The sequence below is a fragment of the Alosa pseudoharengus genome, unplaced genomic scaffold (genome assembly GCF_046254945.1).
Source record: "Alosa pseudoharengus isolate Yale_2024_CS ecotype anadromous, Long Island Sound unplaced genomic scaffold, YU_APseudo_1.1 YU_APseudo_1.1_scf_18, whole genome shotgun sequence".
Classification (NCBI taxonomy): domain Eukaryota; kingdom Metazoa; phylum Chordata; class Actinopteri; order Clupeiformes; family Clupeidae; genus Alosa; species Alosa pseudoharengus.
Genome location: NW_027468650.1, coordinates 32,275,183 through 32,288,529, shown reverse-complemented (window position 1 = coordinate 32,288,529; position 13,347 = coordinate 32,275,183). Strand labels below are relative to the sequence as shown.

Here is a 13,347-nt window from a genome sequence, read left to right as displayed (position 1 = left end):
GAAAGAAAGAGATAAAGAAAGAAAGAAAGAAAGAGAGAAAGAAAGATTGGGGGGGGGGGTCCCTTACCTTTTATTTGAATATTGATCTCAGAACACAATAAAAACTTGCATAATCATTAACAAAGAGGGCGGAGTGAAAAGATGACAGATAAAATGGCCATGATACATGACGAAAATGAGTCAGGCTCTTACCGACGCCGTCTTCTGACTGGCTGCTTGGTGAGCAAACCTGGCCACGTGGTTGATGACGGGGGAGAAGTTTGTGGGGCCGTAGAGGTGCACCTGGGGGAGGCATAGTCTGTAGGCCTCCACTACGCCTTCAATACCTACCACACACACACACACACGCACAGACACAATGACTGGCAAACTAAGGGAGAGCAGTGGATTGGAGGGGACACATTTGATTAATCATCATAAATAATTGATCATTATGGCTCCCAGTTTGAAGCTTGTTGGTTGAGCACACTGGGCACTGTAGATGCCACTATACTTCATGACAGCCCTCTAACTTCTGTCTCTCTTGATCGTGTCCAGTCTCTTGTGTTGTCCAGCAGACCTGATCTCCCTTCCCTCCTCTAAATGCCTGAGCATGCTACTTCTACAGATGCGGTCAACACACTGAACGGATGGCGCAAAATTCATCATAACGTCCGGCCCGTGTGGTCTTTCTGTGCTGCAGCCAAATGTTGTGTCTGTGTGGATCTTGCGTATTGTCTGTGCAAAAGTGGATGTGCAGTACAATGCACAAATAATTCAGTGAAAATGCATGGATTCCAGTTGCTGCTACTGGAAGCAACTGAATCCATGCATTTCCACTGAATTATTTTTGGAATCTGATCCCTTATCATACCTGTTCGTTCGTACTCGTCGCTCGACTTATCGTGACTAAATTCAAGATGGCGTCGAACGGTTAAATTCCTTAAGGTACTGTCTGTATAAATCGTCTTGTAAATAAACTACCAGTGCTTTTTCAAAGTTCTCCATGTCTTGTTTTAAATGTCAAGGCCCTTGGAAGTCTACCAATGAAGTATGGAGCTACTTTGAGCCTCGTAAATGGTGTAAAACAGTGATTTATTTGCATGGCTAGGCCGATGCCCGAGGTACCACAACAAAACACTGTGTTGGTAGCATTGGCTAACTTGCGCCAGATTTCTGAGTGCAGGGGACAAGCCGAGGTGAGCTATGAGACATACGTTCACACTCTGTATCATGTTTCAACACACTTTAGGTCAATATCACACCGGAATTCTCCTTTAAAGAGCACTAGTGAAATGGAGTTGGTGCCGTATCAAATGAATCTGGATATATTTGAGAGCAATAACAGGACATGTAGCTGCTGGAGGGAAAGTGTGACTTCAACACACTCTTTCTGGGGGATGTGAAGAGGCCAGTCCGTGATGGAAAAGAGTGTGTGTAAAGCAAACACGTGGGAAGCATGGAGAATGGGTCTACGATTAGGCTCTGGGTAAAGGTTTTGTCAAGGCAGGGAGGTCTGTGAGTAAGTCTGCTTTGACTATACGCTGCCACTCAGACGTCATCTCCAACCTACTCCTTTCATTCTGAACAAAGATGCACACTGCAAAAACAGGGCTCAGGGTTCTCACCATGACTTTTCCCTGACAAAAACAAAACTGGATTTCCATAACCTACTGTATAATGAATGGTACACTGAAAGGTTTTAGAAGAGTCGCGTAGCATTCCAGAATCTTTGGCTTTTTTTTTGAGCAGAAAATGAATAAATAGGGAATGAAAAAACAAAGGTAGGGCTAACCACAACCACTCAAGCAGGCAGTAATGGGAAAAGCTAATAACCTAATAAACACCAACGCTGCCTGAAAATAAATATGTATTAATGCATTTTGGCAAGTAGATTTTAAACTGCTACAACAAACTCCTGGATATTCCTGACTTTGCCCCAAAAATGATAAAATTCCCTGACTTTCCATGTCTGGAATAGACGGTATTAAAATCCAATGATATTTCAGAAATCCCATGACCCGTGGGTACCCTGCTGGTGGGAGGATACAGTAGGAGCAACTCACCCTGGCAGTACGGGCTGGTGGCGTTGAAGTTCAGAGGGAACTCATGAGAGACCTGCAAATATAGCAACACACACATCCATACACAGCAGTACACGAATGTGTGTGTGTGTGTGTGTGTGTGTGTGTGTGTGTGTGTGTGTGAGTGAGTGAGTGAGTGAGTGAGTGAGTGAGAGAGAGATAGAGAAGGAGAAAGAGAGCAAGAGAAGGAGAAAGAGAGAGAGATAGAAAGAAAGAGAGTGAGAGAGCGAGAGAAAGAGAAAAACAAAGCGAAAGAGGGGCAGACTGTAAATATCTGTAAATATGTAATGTAATGTAAAATATCACTGTGGCTGTACCTGCCAGTTAGGAGGAACCTGAGCTCCAAACCCAAGTGCAGGAAACAGTTTATCACTGTGGGAAGAAAGGACAGAGATCTAATAGAGTCCTTTGCCTTTTATTTATTTACCTGGTCACTGAAACCGCTGAGAACCTTGAGCATTAGTCAATAAAATACACAAGAACACAAGGGACACTGTTTCTAGTAAATCAATCAGTTGTTGTCAGTTGTCTGTGTAATTAGTTGTGTTTTCTTCATGGATGTGTATCTGTCACTGTAGTGTGTGTGTTTATGGGATGGAGTAGTTCAGTCACCTGTCGTAGTCCTGGATCACCATGCCGACAGACCAGATGGCGCTCAGGTACTCGTTGACCCCACTGGGACTGATGTAGTGCAGCGAGTCAGGGGAGCGAGGGTCACCATTGGAGCCGGTGAAGTCCACCGCCACCTGCACACAGCCACAACAACTACAAGAGTTATTGCTGTGTGTGTGTGTGTGTGTGTGTGTGTGTGTGTGTGTGTGTGTGTGTTTGAGTGTGAGTGTGAGTGATTGGGTTGGCATATGCAAGGCCCAGGAATACAGAGGTGTGTGCAAACAGAAACCGGTTTGCAAACGTTAGCTTATGTTTGCGAATTTGAATGCTACTCAAGTGTATTTGTATATTGGTACTGATAAACATTGAGGATCTGTGTGTCAGTGTTTCTAATGTGTATCCGGCTTGCAAGGCTGATGCTTACCGTAAAGTTGATTTGACACCCTCCCATGATGTAGTCCAGGAACGTGTACTCCTTCACGATCTGCACACATCCAAAAGGCACAACGCAAAAACAAAATCAACTCAACATGATTCAGTTATATCTTTTCTAACCTTAAACTCAAACCAGAAACCTCTCGGCCTCTTTCATGCACGCACGCGCGCACACACACGCGCGCACAAACACACGCACACACACACGCGCGCACAAACACACGCACACACACAAATGCACGCACACACACACGATAAAATCTTGAATGAAAGCAGCATGGTACCTCACACAGCTTGACACTGATAACTCCTGAGTTCTTATAGTGCTTCTTCTTCTGCTTCTTCTTCATGTTCACACACTCAAATTCTGCCTGTCAGACAACACAAACACTCTGTAACGCTACAAGACAGGTGACAGGTACATGAGGCTTAACAAAGTTTAGTAGATTTATTACATTACATTACATTACATTTGGCTGACGCATTTTTAGCCAAAGCGAGTAACAACATGGTAAACAGTTTAAGTTTTAGAGCAATTCTCAACAATATTAGGACAATTTAAAAACATTAGAGTACAGTAAGAATAAGTGCATCAGTGAGTGCTGTTTTTAACATTTAGGTGTCAGTTTAAGACGGCTGGTGAGTGCTAGGATCAGCAAGTGTTGCTATGAGAGGAGATGTTCTCTAAAGAGCTGGGTCTTCAGGAGTTTTTTGAAAATGGAGAGGGATGTCCCTGCCCTTGTAGGAACTGGCAGTGTGTTCCACCAACGAGGAACAACGGATGAGAACAGTTTGGATTGGCCTGAGCGTACCGGAGGTAGAGCTAGACATCGTTCGTCTGAGGAGCGCAGCGGTCTGGAGGTTGCGTATGTCTGTATGAGGGCATTCAAGTAGGTGGGAGCAGAACCGGAGACTACTTTGTAGGCAAGCGTTAGAGCCTTGAATTTGATGCGGGCCGCCATAGGTAGCCAATGTAGCTGGATGAGTAGCGGGGTAACATGTGCCCTCTTGGGTTGGTTGTAGACCAGGCGCGCCGCCGCGTTCTGGATCATCTGAAGTGGTTTCACTGCGCAGGCTGGGAGACCTGTCAGGAGGGCGTTGCAGTAGTCGAGTCGTGAGATGACTATTGCCTGAACCAGAAGTTGGGTGGCATCTTGAGTTAAGTAAGTCCTGATTTTCCGTATGTTGTAGAGTGCGAAACGGCATGACCGGGCGACTGAGGCAACATGATCTGAGAAGTTTAGTTGTCGAGAACAACTCCTAGATTTCTTGCAGTCCTGGTAGGTGAAACAGACAGGGAGTCAAATTTGATGTTGATGTCATGGTGTATGGTAGGTTTAGCTGGGAGGACCAGCAGTTCAGTCTTTGAGAGGTTCAGCTGGAGGTGGTGTGCCTTCATCCATGTAGCTATGTCTGAGATCATCAGACATAGATTTATGTACACATCCAACCAGTCAGTGCCAGGTGCCCGACATTATACGGTCATTGGAGGTTTCAGAATAATAAATCAGAACAGCCCGTCATTGTTGCATAACAACAGATGGAACCCAATCCTGACTAATTTGAGGAACCAGACTTATTTCTGGAAAAATAGATTTCATGGGCACATTTAGTTTTACAAGATAAGCAAGCTAACGTGTTAGCTTTCTTACATTAACAGATCACAGTTAGCCATTTGATAACGTTGTCTGGGGCGGGGAGGGGGCAATTAGATCCCCATATCAGAGATGAGGCCGAGGGAACAGAATGCATGCAAGCCGTTTCACGGCCATGATGGGCTTTTTTTTTTTTTATGAAACAAACTTATGAATATATATCTTTCAGGAACTAAGATCATTTTTTGGGGCTAATCTATGGCTGGAGTCCATCTTTAAAACCTTTCTTTACTAGAAAGTGTGTGCTGTACTACCAAAAGGACTCAATGAGCATTTAATGTGCCAACATGAGTTTCATTTTAATCCTGGTTACGGCTCTTGGAAATTAATAGTGTACGTAGAGGGTTATGACCACTTACCGGTGTTGTGCGTGAAGCCTCTGTCAGGCGCGTAAGTGTCGTTTCAAATATCCCAATCAAGTCATGAGACCCATCGTTGTCATAGTCGTAGCACTCCACCTGAGGGCCAGGGGCCAGTTAATCATTACTCCAGACAAAGTGAACATAAGCCATCCCGGTTACACGCTGTTACCACCCCACACAGCATGCAGTGAAGAGTCATGTAAAAGAAGATACCCTTCAACTAGAGGTGTTACAACTCATGAGTCAATGGCAAATGGGAGTTTCTTGGAAATGTGGAGCACACTCAATGACACATTCATACACACCTCCCCAAAACACACACCAAAACACACAAACACACACCCCTTCAAGTATCTAGTCTGACCACTCAGCTACAAATGCACAGAAGCACACGCACTCTAAACCTCAAACAAATTATGACGTTGGGGAACTCACTTGTCCTTGAGTAGTACTGCTTTAGACAAACAGCTGAAAATCAAGTTAGTAATTAGTTATTCATCACCATTGCCAAAGCAGTGCCCGATGTACATCCACACAATGCTGCAACCACCCACCCACAGACACACACACAGGACAGTTTAGGAACACATTGCCGTGAATCAGTGCTTAAGCTTAAGTTAGTAGCTTCCACTGTGTGCATGGTGACATTGCACATGGTGCAGAGCTAGTTGCGTGTAGGAACTGTTTCACTCCTGTACATGTGGTGATCTACGTGTGAAACTAGAAGAGTGCTTGCAGGGTTAGTGTGGTCAGTGAAAGGTGCAGACGGATGTACATGGGACAGTGTGTGTGTGTGTGTGTTTGTATACGTATGTTATTTTTTAATTATTTGTGTATTTTTAACTGACATCCTTACCCATTAGATTGTCTGTGTGTCTCTAGGTCTGCCTATGTGTGTTATTGTTGTTGTGTCTCTACGTTGTTGGGCCAAGCTTTGTGGATTCCAAGGCAAAATTCCCTATGGGGACATTAAAGTATCTATCAATCTATGTTCTGATCCTTACTTTAATAGGTTTGTCCATATCTCCTCCACATAGACTCTGTACAGGGATTCTGAATGGTCTCCAACAGGGGTTCAGATTATTCTTCACAACCTGCACAAAAACAAAGTGTGAGACAACAGTGCCATGACTTTGAGGAATAACATTCACTGCAGGCTTCAGAGGAATAACCTGCTGTCCAAGGCTAGTGGGGATTAAAACTCACAGGAGCTAAATTGCCCTCTACAGTAAAGTTGCCACCAAACCCTAAAATACGATGAACCTATTAAGCAAGGTGCCCCAACATGAACGACTACATGAACTACATACATTGTCCCTTTGGTGTCTTCCTTTTTAGCTGTGAATATCCACGGATACTGCGTCATGGTAAGTGTGCTTACCTCTGTCCGATGTGCAAGCTGCCACCCTGACTCCAGCTGTCTGTAGAACTCCAAGTAAGGATCTGATTTCCCAAAGAAATCCTACAAGACAATTCAATAGCCGAGGTTTTAACTTTATTTTCTTTTGGGGGGGAAAAAACATGAATTGATGAAGACATAGTATGATGGAGCATACTTCTAAAATGGGTTTAACAGCTAAAAGTAGACCTTTTAACTTTAATATAATTTTTAAAGCAAAATACTAGAATGTCCCATGCAGACTGAAAGCAATGGCTTAATCTAAAAATATATAATGTAAGGCTACACCAATACAATTAATAACAAATTAGAACATCAACAATTCATTTTGGAATGCTGGAATTTGTAAAGCCTATTAGAAACTTTCCACAAATCTTAACTCCCTCCTTTCCTCTATAACTGATTATACAGGCGAGCTGTAAAATGTCATACAGAACACTGCTGCTGCGATACCACTACCGTTAGCGCATGACTACACAGCTTAACCAAGCTGTTCTCACAGCGCCCTACTCACCTTGTTGTCCAGCTTCCTAGCCTCCACCTCAAAGTTCACCACCCTGTTGTCCTTGATCTCCTCAGCAGAGATCTGCAGATGAAAGGAAGCAGTTGCTTTAGTGACATTAAAGAACATTCTATTTGGGTGTTTTGTTCAACAGAACTTGTGAACAAAGCTATCGGTCATTATATTTACTTCTGTCTAGTATTACGGTATGCAGGTGATCATATGATATGCTGATGGTGTAATCACACAGGCCTTAAAACACATTGGCAAGTTCTTTCAATCATTTGGAGTGGTAACAAGTGACTGAAAGTGGCTGACAAGAGCCATCACACATGCATTAAATGATGTCAGTGGAAAAGTAACGTGACCGGATTGTTAACATATCTATAGCATACTGTGCCAAAGGATTAGCTAATGGCACCAGCAGAATGCAACATGTGCATTTAACCCAGATAGCAAAATCAGATTGGCAGATAGCAGACCGCTGGTGGTATGCCGCCGGTGGCGTGCCACTTGTGGTCCGCCGTTGGGCCACCATCTCTTTAAATTGAACTTGTCAAGAATATTAAGACAATACATAAAGTGTTATTAAAATGATGTATGGAGTATAACTGAGCAAATTAAACGATTTTAGACCAATAGTGACAATATATTGGGCCATTTGTCTGCAACCCGCCAGAAAACTGATGAGCAAAACGCCAGCGGACCGCCAGATCTGCCCCCAGTGGACCGACAGTGGTCCGTCAGCCTCTTGCTATCTTGGTAATAAGGAGTTTTGATTGTACAATACATGTATGTAGTGGAAAACTGTGGACTAGTGTGAAATAGAGTGCAACAATAAATGTCAATGTTATCAAGATTTGTCCAGATTTGTGGAAGTAATTAGACAATCAGATAAAGCCGATCTGGATATCACAATTAGGATTGGAGGATTGGATTAGGAGGAAGTGAAAACAATATTACTGCCCCATTGAAAGGAAACGAGTGTAATGTCTACAGCGAGGTTGAAACAGGCAGCCCTCAGCCCAATTCAGCGAGCAGAAACAGTGTGTGTGTTCTTACCGTGATGGTTCCTTTGCCGGCAGGTTTCTTATTCTTTAGAACCAGTGGCCGAGTCAGCTTACTACTAGAGATGATCTGAAACAGCACAGTACAGACATTGGTTATATATATATATACTCCTCAGGTCCCAACACTGCCTTCCTTTCTCCATTTCATCACCCTTTCTCACAGAGCTGTTCTACTTTCTTTCTATCCTTAATAATCTGTCTGATCGTTTGATGGAGAATTCTTCTTCTCTGGCTCTCTCAAGCTTGTCACAGCAGCAGCTCTGCAGAAGCTTGGACTCGGTGCCTGTGCATTTTAATTGAAGGTACCCCCTTAGCTATGATGCATGGACATAAAGTGCTTACCTGACCAAGTGTGCACTCGAACTCTCCAAGGAAGTCATCATCACCAAGATCCACTGTTGCGTTGTCAATGTCGTAAATGCCAAACTTAACCTTCTGTACCACCTCAAAGTAGTAATCCAACATAAACTTCTTGGCAAACTTTGGGTTGAGGCAGTTCTGCACCTTCTCAGTGCGGCCCACCTACAAGTTTGAATTGAGTATAAGTTAACATTATTTGTAATAGGAACAGGAACAGGAATTGGAATAGGAAGTTAGGAAAGTTTCCTAACTTCCTCACACAGATATTGCATTACATATTGTATCCCATGTGCAAAGAAGAGAGAATCAGACTGCTCTCACCTCAAACCATTGTGATTCTGAGGAGTTCATCAGCAAGACACACAGTGGATCAGACTTGGATGTTACATCTCTGTCCAGCAGATGTTCACAAGATACGGTCAGTTCCACTTTTGTCACACACTGCCCCGCCATGCCTGAAACACAGCTTCTGCATTACATTGGAACTGTACATCTTATGACTAATAAACAATTACATAATTACAGTCAACTTTACCAAGCAAGCAAATGGCAAGGATTACGCATACCAAAGCTAACTAGATGGGTGTGTATCTTATACACAATTCATTATCCGACCAAACTAATGAACCAAACCAAACCAAACTAACTAAAGAATCAAACTGGATAATGTTAGCGTAATGTTATCGATACTTGAGTCCAGTGTGAGAGAAACGTTGGCGGCCACCTATAGCTAGCGGGTTAGCATAACTATTGCGGTGTGCAACAACGAGATAGATAATAGGTATATCTAATTGGACTGGACACCTTCACATGTCTACCATGACTCATGACTCGTTACCATAAATCCACACGTAAACATTAACTTAAGTTACGTTAGCTGCTCAAACACAACGTTAATGTTAACGTTACAGAAAAGACAATCAATGTTATCAACACACACTTCAAAGTGAAACAGACTATGACGGTTACAAAGACAAAAATATACCAATGTGATTTACAACTGCAATCCATAGTCTAAGTAAAGGTAATCTAATTCATACGTACTTGTTCAGCTGGTCACGATTTTGTTGAAAATAACTGGAAAATATGACAGCCGTGTCGTAAATGTTAGCCTGACTCTGTGATGTCACTGGGTGGGTCGATCTGAGCGAAAGGCGAGACTGATGGTGCATTCAGGGCACTTCGGAATGACAAGGACCGCCCCCATGGCTACTTTTGGTGCATTCAAGGTACTTCGGAATGAAAAGGACCGCCCCCGTGGCTACTTTGTTTTTCCCACAGCAAGTGTTCATGTAGCCTGACGAGCCAGACCCACATTAAAATGTAGGCTCTGAGCACTCACCGTTCGCAGTGCTCAGTCCGAGGGGCGGGATAATCAGTTGTCTTTCAAATTCCCTCTGCACGCAATAGGACAGCGGCAGCGCTATGAGTCCCATGCGTTTCCCACCAGCGGAGCTATTGGCTAGTTCAAACGTTTGCCAACTTAATAAAAGCTTAACTCGTGTCACACTGTTCGCCAACAGCAACATCCATCTTATTTGTTTTCAAGTAGCAGGGAATTCAAGCCAAACCGTTGCAACTCTACCATCAATCATTATGTTAAGCCCACCTAACGACTCTATACACAATTTCATTGGCCTGATTGAGTTTCGATTTCTGGTAATTTGCTGCCGCTAGGGGCACGTCTAGATTTCTAGGCTAGTGTTCATGTGCTTTGCCGTCGGAATGTGTGACAAATACGGATGCCACAACAAATGACTTAACCTAGCGTTCATGGGCTTTGGAAAAACCTTTCTCCGAGTGAAAACATCATCATTCCGTGTCATTCACGTCACATCATCATTCCGTGTCATTCACTGTGAGTCAGAGGTCGGAAACGGGCTAGATTTTGCTAACAGAGTTGCCCAGTTAGGGGCTCGTCATCACTTTTGTCGTCACGTTGTAGTTCGTTTGTAGTCCATATGTGGCCTTTCATGTCCAACAGTTTTAATGTGAACTTGGGAATTTGCCGTTTTTGTCACTTGAAAGCTGCATATCTTTCTTTCACAAGCATCTTACACTATATTTTAAGCAAATACAGTTGTTTGTTTAGGATTAGTGAGTGTATGTTTTAACCTTTTTTGTGGCATCCGTGTTTGTCACACATTCCAATGGCAAAGCACATGAACACTTGCTGTCGGAAAAACAAAGTAGCCATGGGGGCGGTCCTTGTCATTCCGAGGTGCTCTGAATGCACCATAACTCCCTCTGCTGACTCACACATTACGTGACGTGAATGACGCGGAATGATGATGTTTTCACTCGGAAAAAGGTTTTTCCGAAGCCCATGAACGCTAGGAAACTCCCGGCTGAAGAGTGTACACTGAGTCCCGCCTATCTAATCTTTGGTGTGTAGATCGGGCCTCAATGTGGGCGGGACTCAATTTAACTTCAGCTCCGTCCACATTAATCACATTCCTATCCACAAAATTTGCTACTCTATGTGATCATGTTCCTTCTTGGCAAAACTCTGTCATGTTTACCTGGTTTACTGTCTATGGAGTTTAAAATTGCTCAACAAAATCTCAAGGAAGAACTCACTGACTGATCATTGTCCCTTTTTCCATAACTGCATGTTCTAACCAACAACCACATGATCATGCAGAGCCCGTCTACAGTCATATTAGTCATTCTCTGGTCATGCCAATAGAAGAGAACAAAGCTCATTGGTTATGTGTATGTTTGTTTTAATTATTGACACGCTAAAATAAAACAACATATTTGCATATTTGCCTGATCTTCGACAGCTGTGTTATTGGCATGGTATTTCTTATAAAATGGAATTGTAAAATACAATATTTAATACCATGTTTACCACAGATAACAGATGAGGATCATATCACAGATTATCACATCATGTCTGATACAGATGTAGGCAGATGTGATTGCTGCTGGAGTTTAGGCCAGGGGGGTATTCCAAGTATGTGGTTTAGTGACAAACCTGGGGAAGTTAACTCAGAGTAAGTGGTAAACCTCCTACAACAAGAGACCTATGGCATTTTGTTGGGAAAATGAAGCCATACAGCTCTTCTACAAAGGTGGGCACAAATACATCAAAAACTATTTTGTTACAAACTGCAAATACTGGTTCATAAAATGTAACAAAACAAAAATAAAATACAAAATACTGATTTGAAAAAAGTATTTCATTAAAATACAAGTAATTAGTAATCTGAAAATACAAAAATACCCACACAATCATGGTTTACCAAGTTTTAAAAGAAGGCACATTATTGAAAACATATTCCCAAGAGATAAGAAATACTAATTTCTGACTGGCTGGCAGAGGGATATTAATTCTGTACATTGGGCCTCCTATGAAGTATATCTACAACGAGCAGGCTTCGCAACAGTGGAATCAACTAATAAAGCAAACTACCCACCATCATTTCCGTAACCAATGAAAGTACGACGAATTAAACAGATCAGCCTCTTTTTAAACTGAACTGCACTTCCCTTTTTGTGCTATAAATGCCTGTTGCCGACATACATGACTGGCAACATAAGGGACAAACCGAATAGCATCCTATAGGTGTCCTAAAATAGAGAATGAATTCACTTTGTGGAGAAAACTCCACTCTGTTTCGCATCGGGGAGGTCTTTGCGTCCGTCTCCTCCATTATTTCTGCATATCAGGACACCTCGGCGGATGTTATCCCTTGCATAAATCCACATGTCATATCCATTAAGTGGTTTTAATACTGTCCTGTAGTGAGAATGAACATCAGCTATTAGGTACTCAAGGTCAAAGGTCATGGTCATATGGGGTCCATGTCCTAATGTTCTCCCTCAGTATCTTACCTGTATCGCTTTCAAATTTTAATCTTGTAGCACTTGACAGACCTGACAATTCAAGCCACTAAAGTTAGTTACTTTTTAACTTTTTAATGTTTTGGGAGGGCATGATGAAAGGGAAGGGAATGATGAAACAGAAAGACAGATCTAATGATTTTAAGTTGTCTACAGGGTGACATAAAATTGGCACAAATTGGCACAAACAAAAAATTGGGTTTACAAATTGAGTTTTTCTTTTCTTTTTTGAAGTGTCCAGAGGGGATCGTAAAAGAGAAAAGTTGGATCTAACACTCTGGTCACAATGTGGCATATTACTGCAAGAAAAAGGACAAATGGGTTTACATTTTATGCTGTCCTTCGAAAAGGGTAATGAAATTGGCATTTTTATCGACAGATTGCTACTTAGGTCAACTTTAGAACTGAATATGGAATTGCCCAAGGGATATCACCAGGCACCCTACCTATGGAGTAACCCCTAACAAGAAACAGCAAAGAAAAAAAAACTTTAACCAACAAAACCAGGTTCACCAAGATTCTGGCCTTTGGCTCCTGGACTATGATAAGCATATCTTATTGTCATGGTTATAGGTAGTTAACTGAGTGATGAAATTTTGGCTTATTTGAGAGAAAAATCACAGATTTTTCTTAAGTATTTGAAATACTCAAATACAATCCCTCAAAGTATTTCTATTTGTTCTATTTGTGTGTGCACAACTTTTTTCTCCATGGTAAGGATGACCTTTGCATGGAATTGCCCTTATAATTAAAATACTGCCCATGTCTGCTCTTCTATTAGGAGGTTTACCACTTACTCTGAGTTAACTTACCCAGGTTTGTCACTAAACTGTACTTGGAATAGGTACCCTGATGTGTGTCAATAAATTAAAAGAAAAAGAGGTCTATGTGGCGGTGCTTTGGGTGCCAGAGTGGGAGAAAGAAAAAGCCATTAAAATAGGCCAGCAAGAAACAGGTATCGGTTTTAGAAAGAACTGTAGGCCTATGTATTCCAAGTACGTAGTTTAATGATAAACCTGAGTAAATTAACTCAGAGTAAG

The 13,347-nt window shown here is 42.3% G+C and overlaps 1 protein-coding gene across 2 annotated transcripts in view; it reads right to left on the bottom strand.

Moving 5' to 3' along the window:
• cpne3 (copine III) overlaps positions 1–9,602 on the bottom strand; it is a 34,362-nt gene extending 24,760 nt beyond the window's left edge. For both annotated transcript variants that reach the window (XM_076290970.1, XM_076290971.1), the window contains exons 1-14: positions 9,503–9,602; positions 8,780–8,913; positions 8,441–8,620; positions 8,091–8,165; positions 7,041–7,112; positions 6,509–6,589; positions 6,132–6,221; positions 5,125–5,223; positions 3,395–3,481; positions 3,100–3,159; positions 2,676–2,809; positions 2,381–2,435; positions 2,046–2,097; positions 193–326 (exon numbers count right to left, since the gene is read on the bottom strand). In XM_076290970.1, coding sequence (XP_076147085.1) covers positions 193–326; positions 2,046–2,097; positions 2,381–2,435; positions 2,676–2,809; positions 3,100–3,159; positions 3,395–3,481; positions 5,125–5,223; positions 6,132–6,221; positions 6,509–6,589; positions 7,041–7,112; positions 8,091–8,165; positions 8,441–8,620; positions 8,780–8,911 — 1,251 coding nt within the window. In that variant the 5' untranslated portion in view covers positions 8,912–8,913; positions 9,503–9,602. The remainder of the gene's footprint in view (positions 1–192; positions 327–2,045; positions 2,098–2,380; positions 2,436–2,675; positions 2,810–3,099; positions 3,160–3,394; positions 3,482–5,124; positions 5,224–6,131; positions 6,222–6,508; positions 6,590–7,040; positions 7,113–8,090; positions 8,166–8,440; positions 8,621–8,779; positions 8,914–9,502) is intronic.
• Between the last annotated feature and the right edge of the window lie 3,745 nt (positions 9,603–13,347).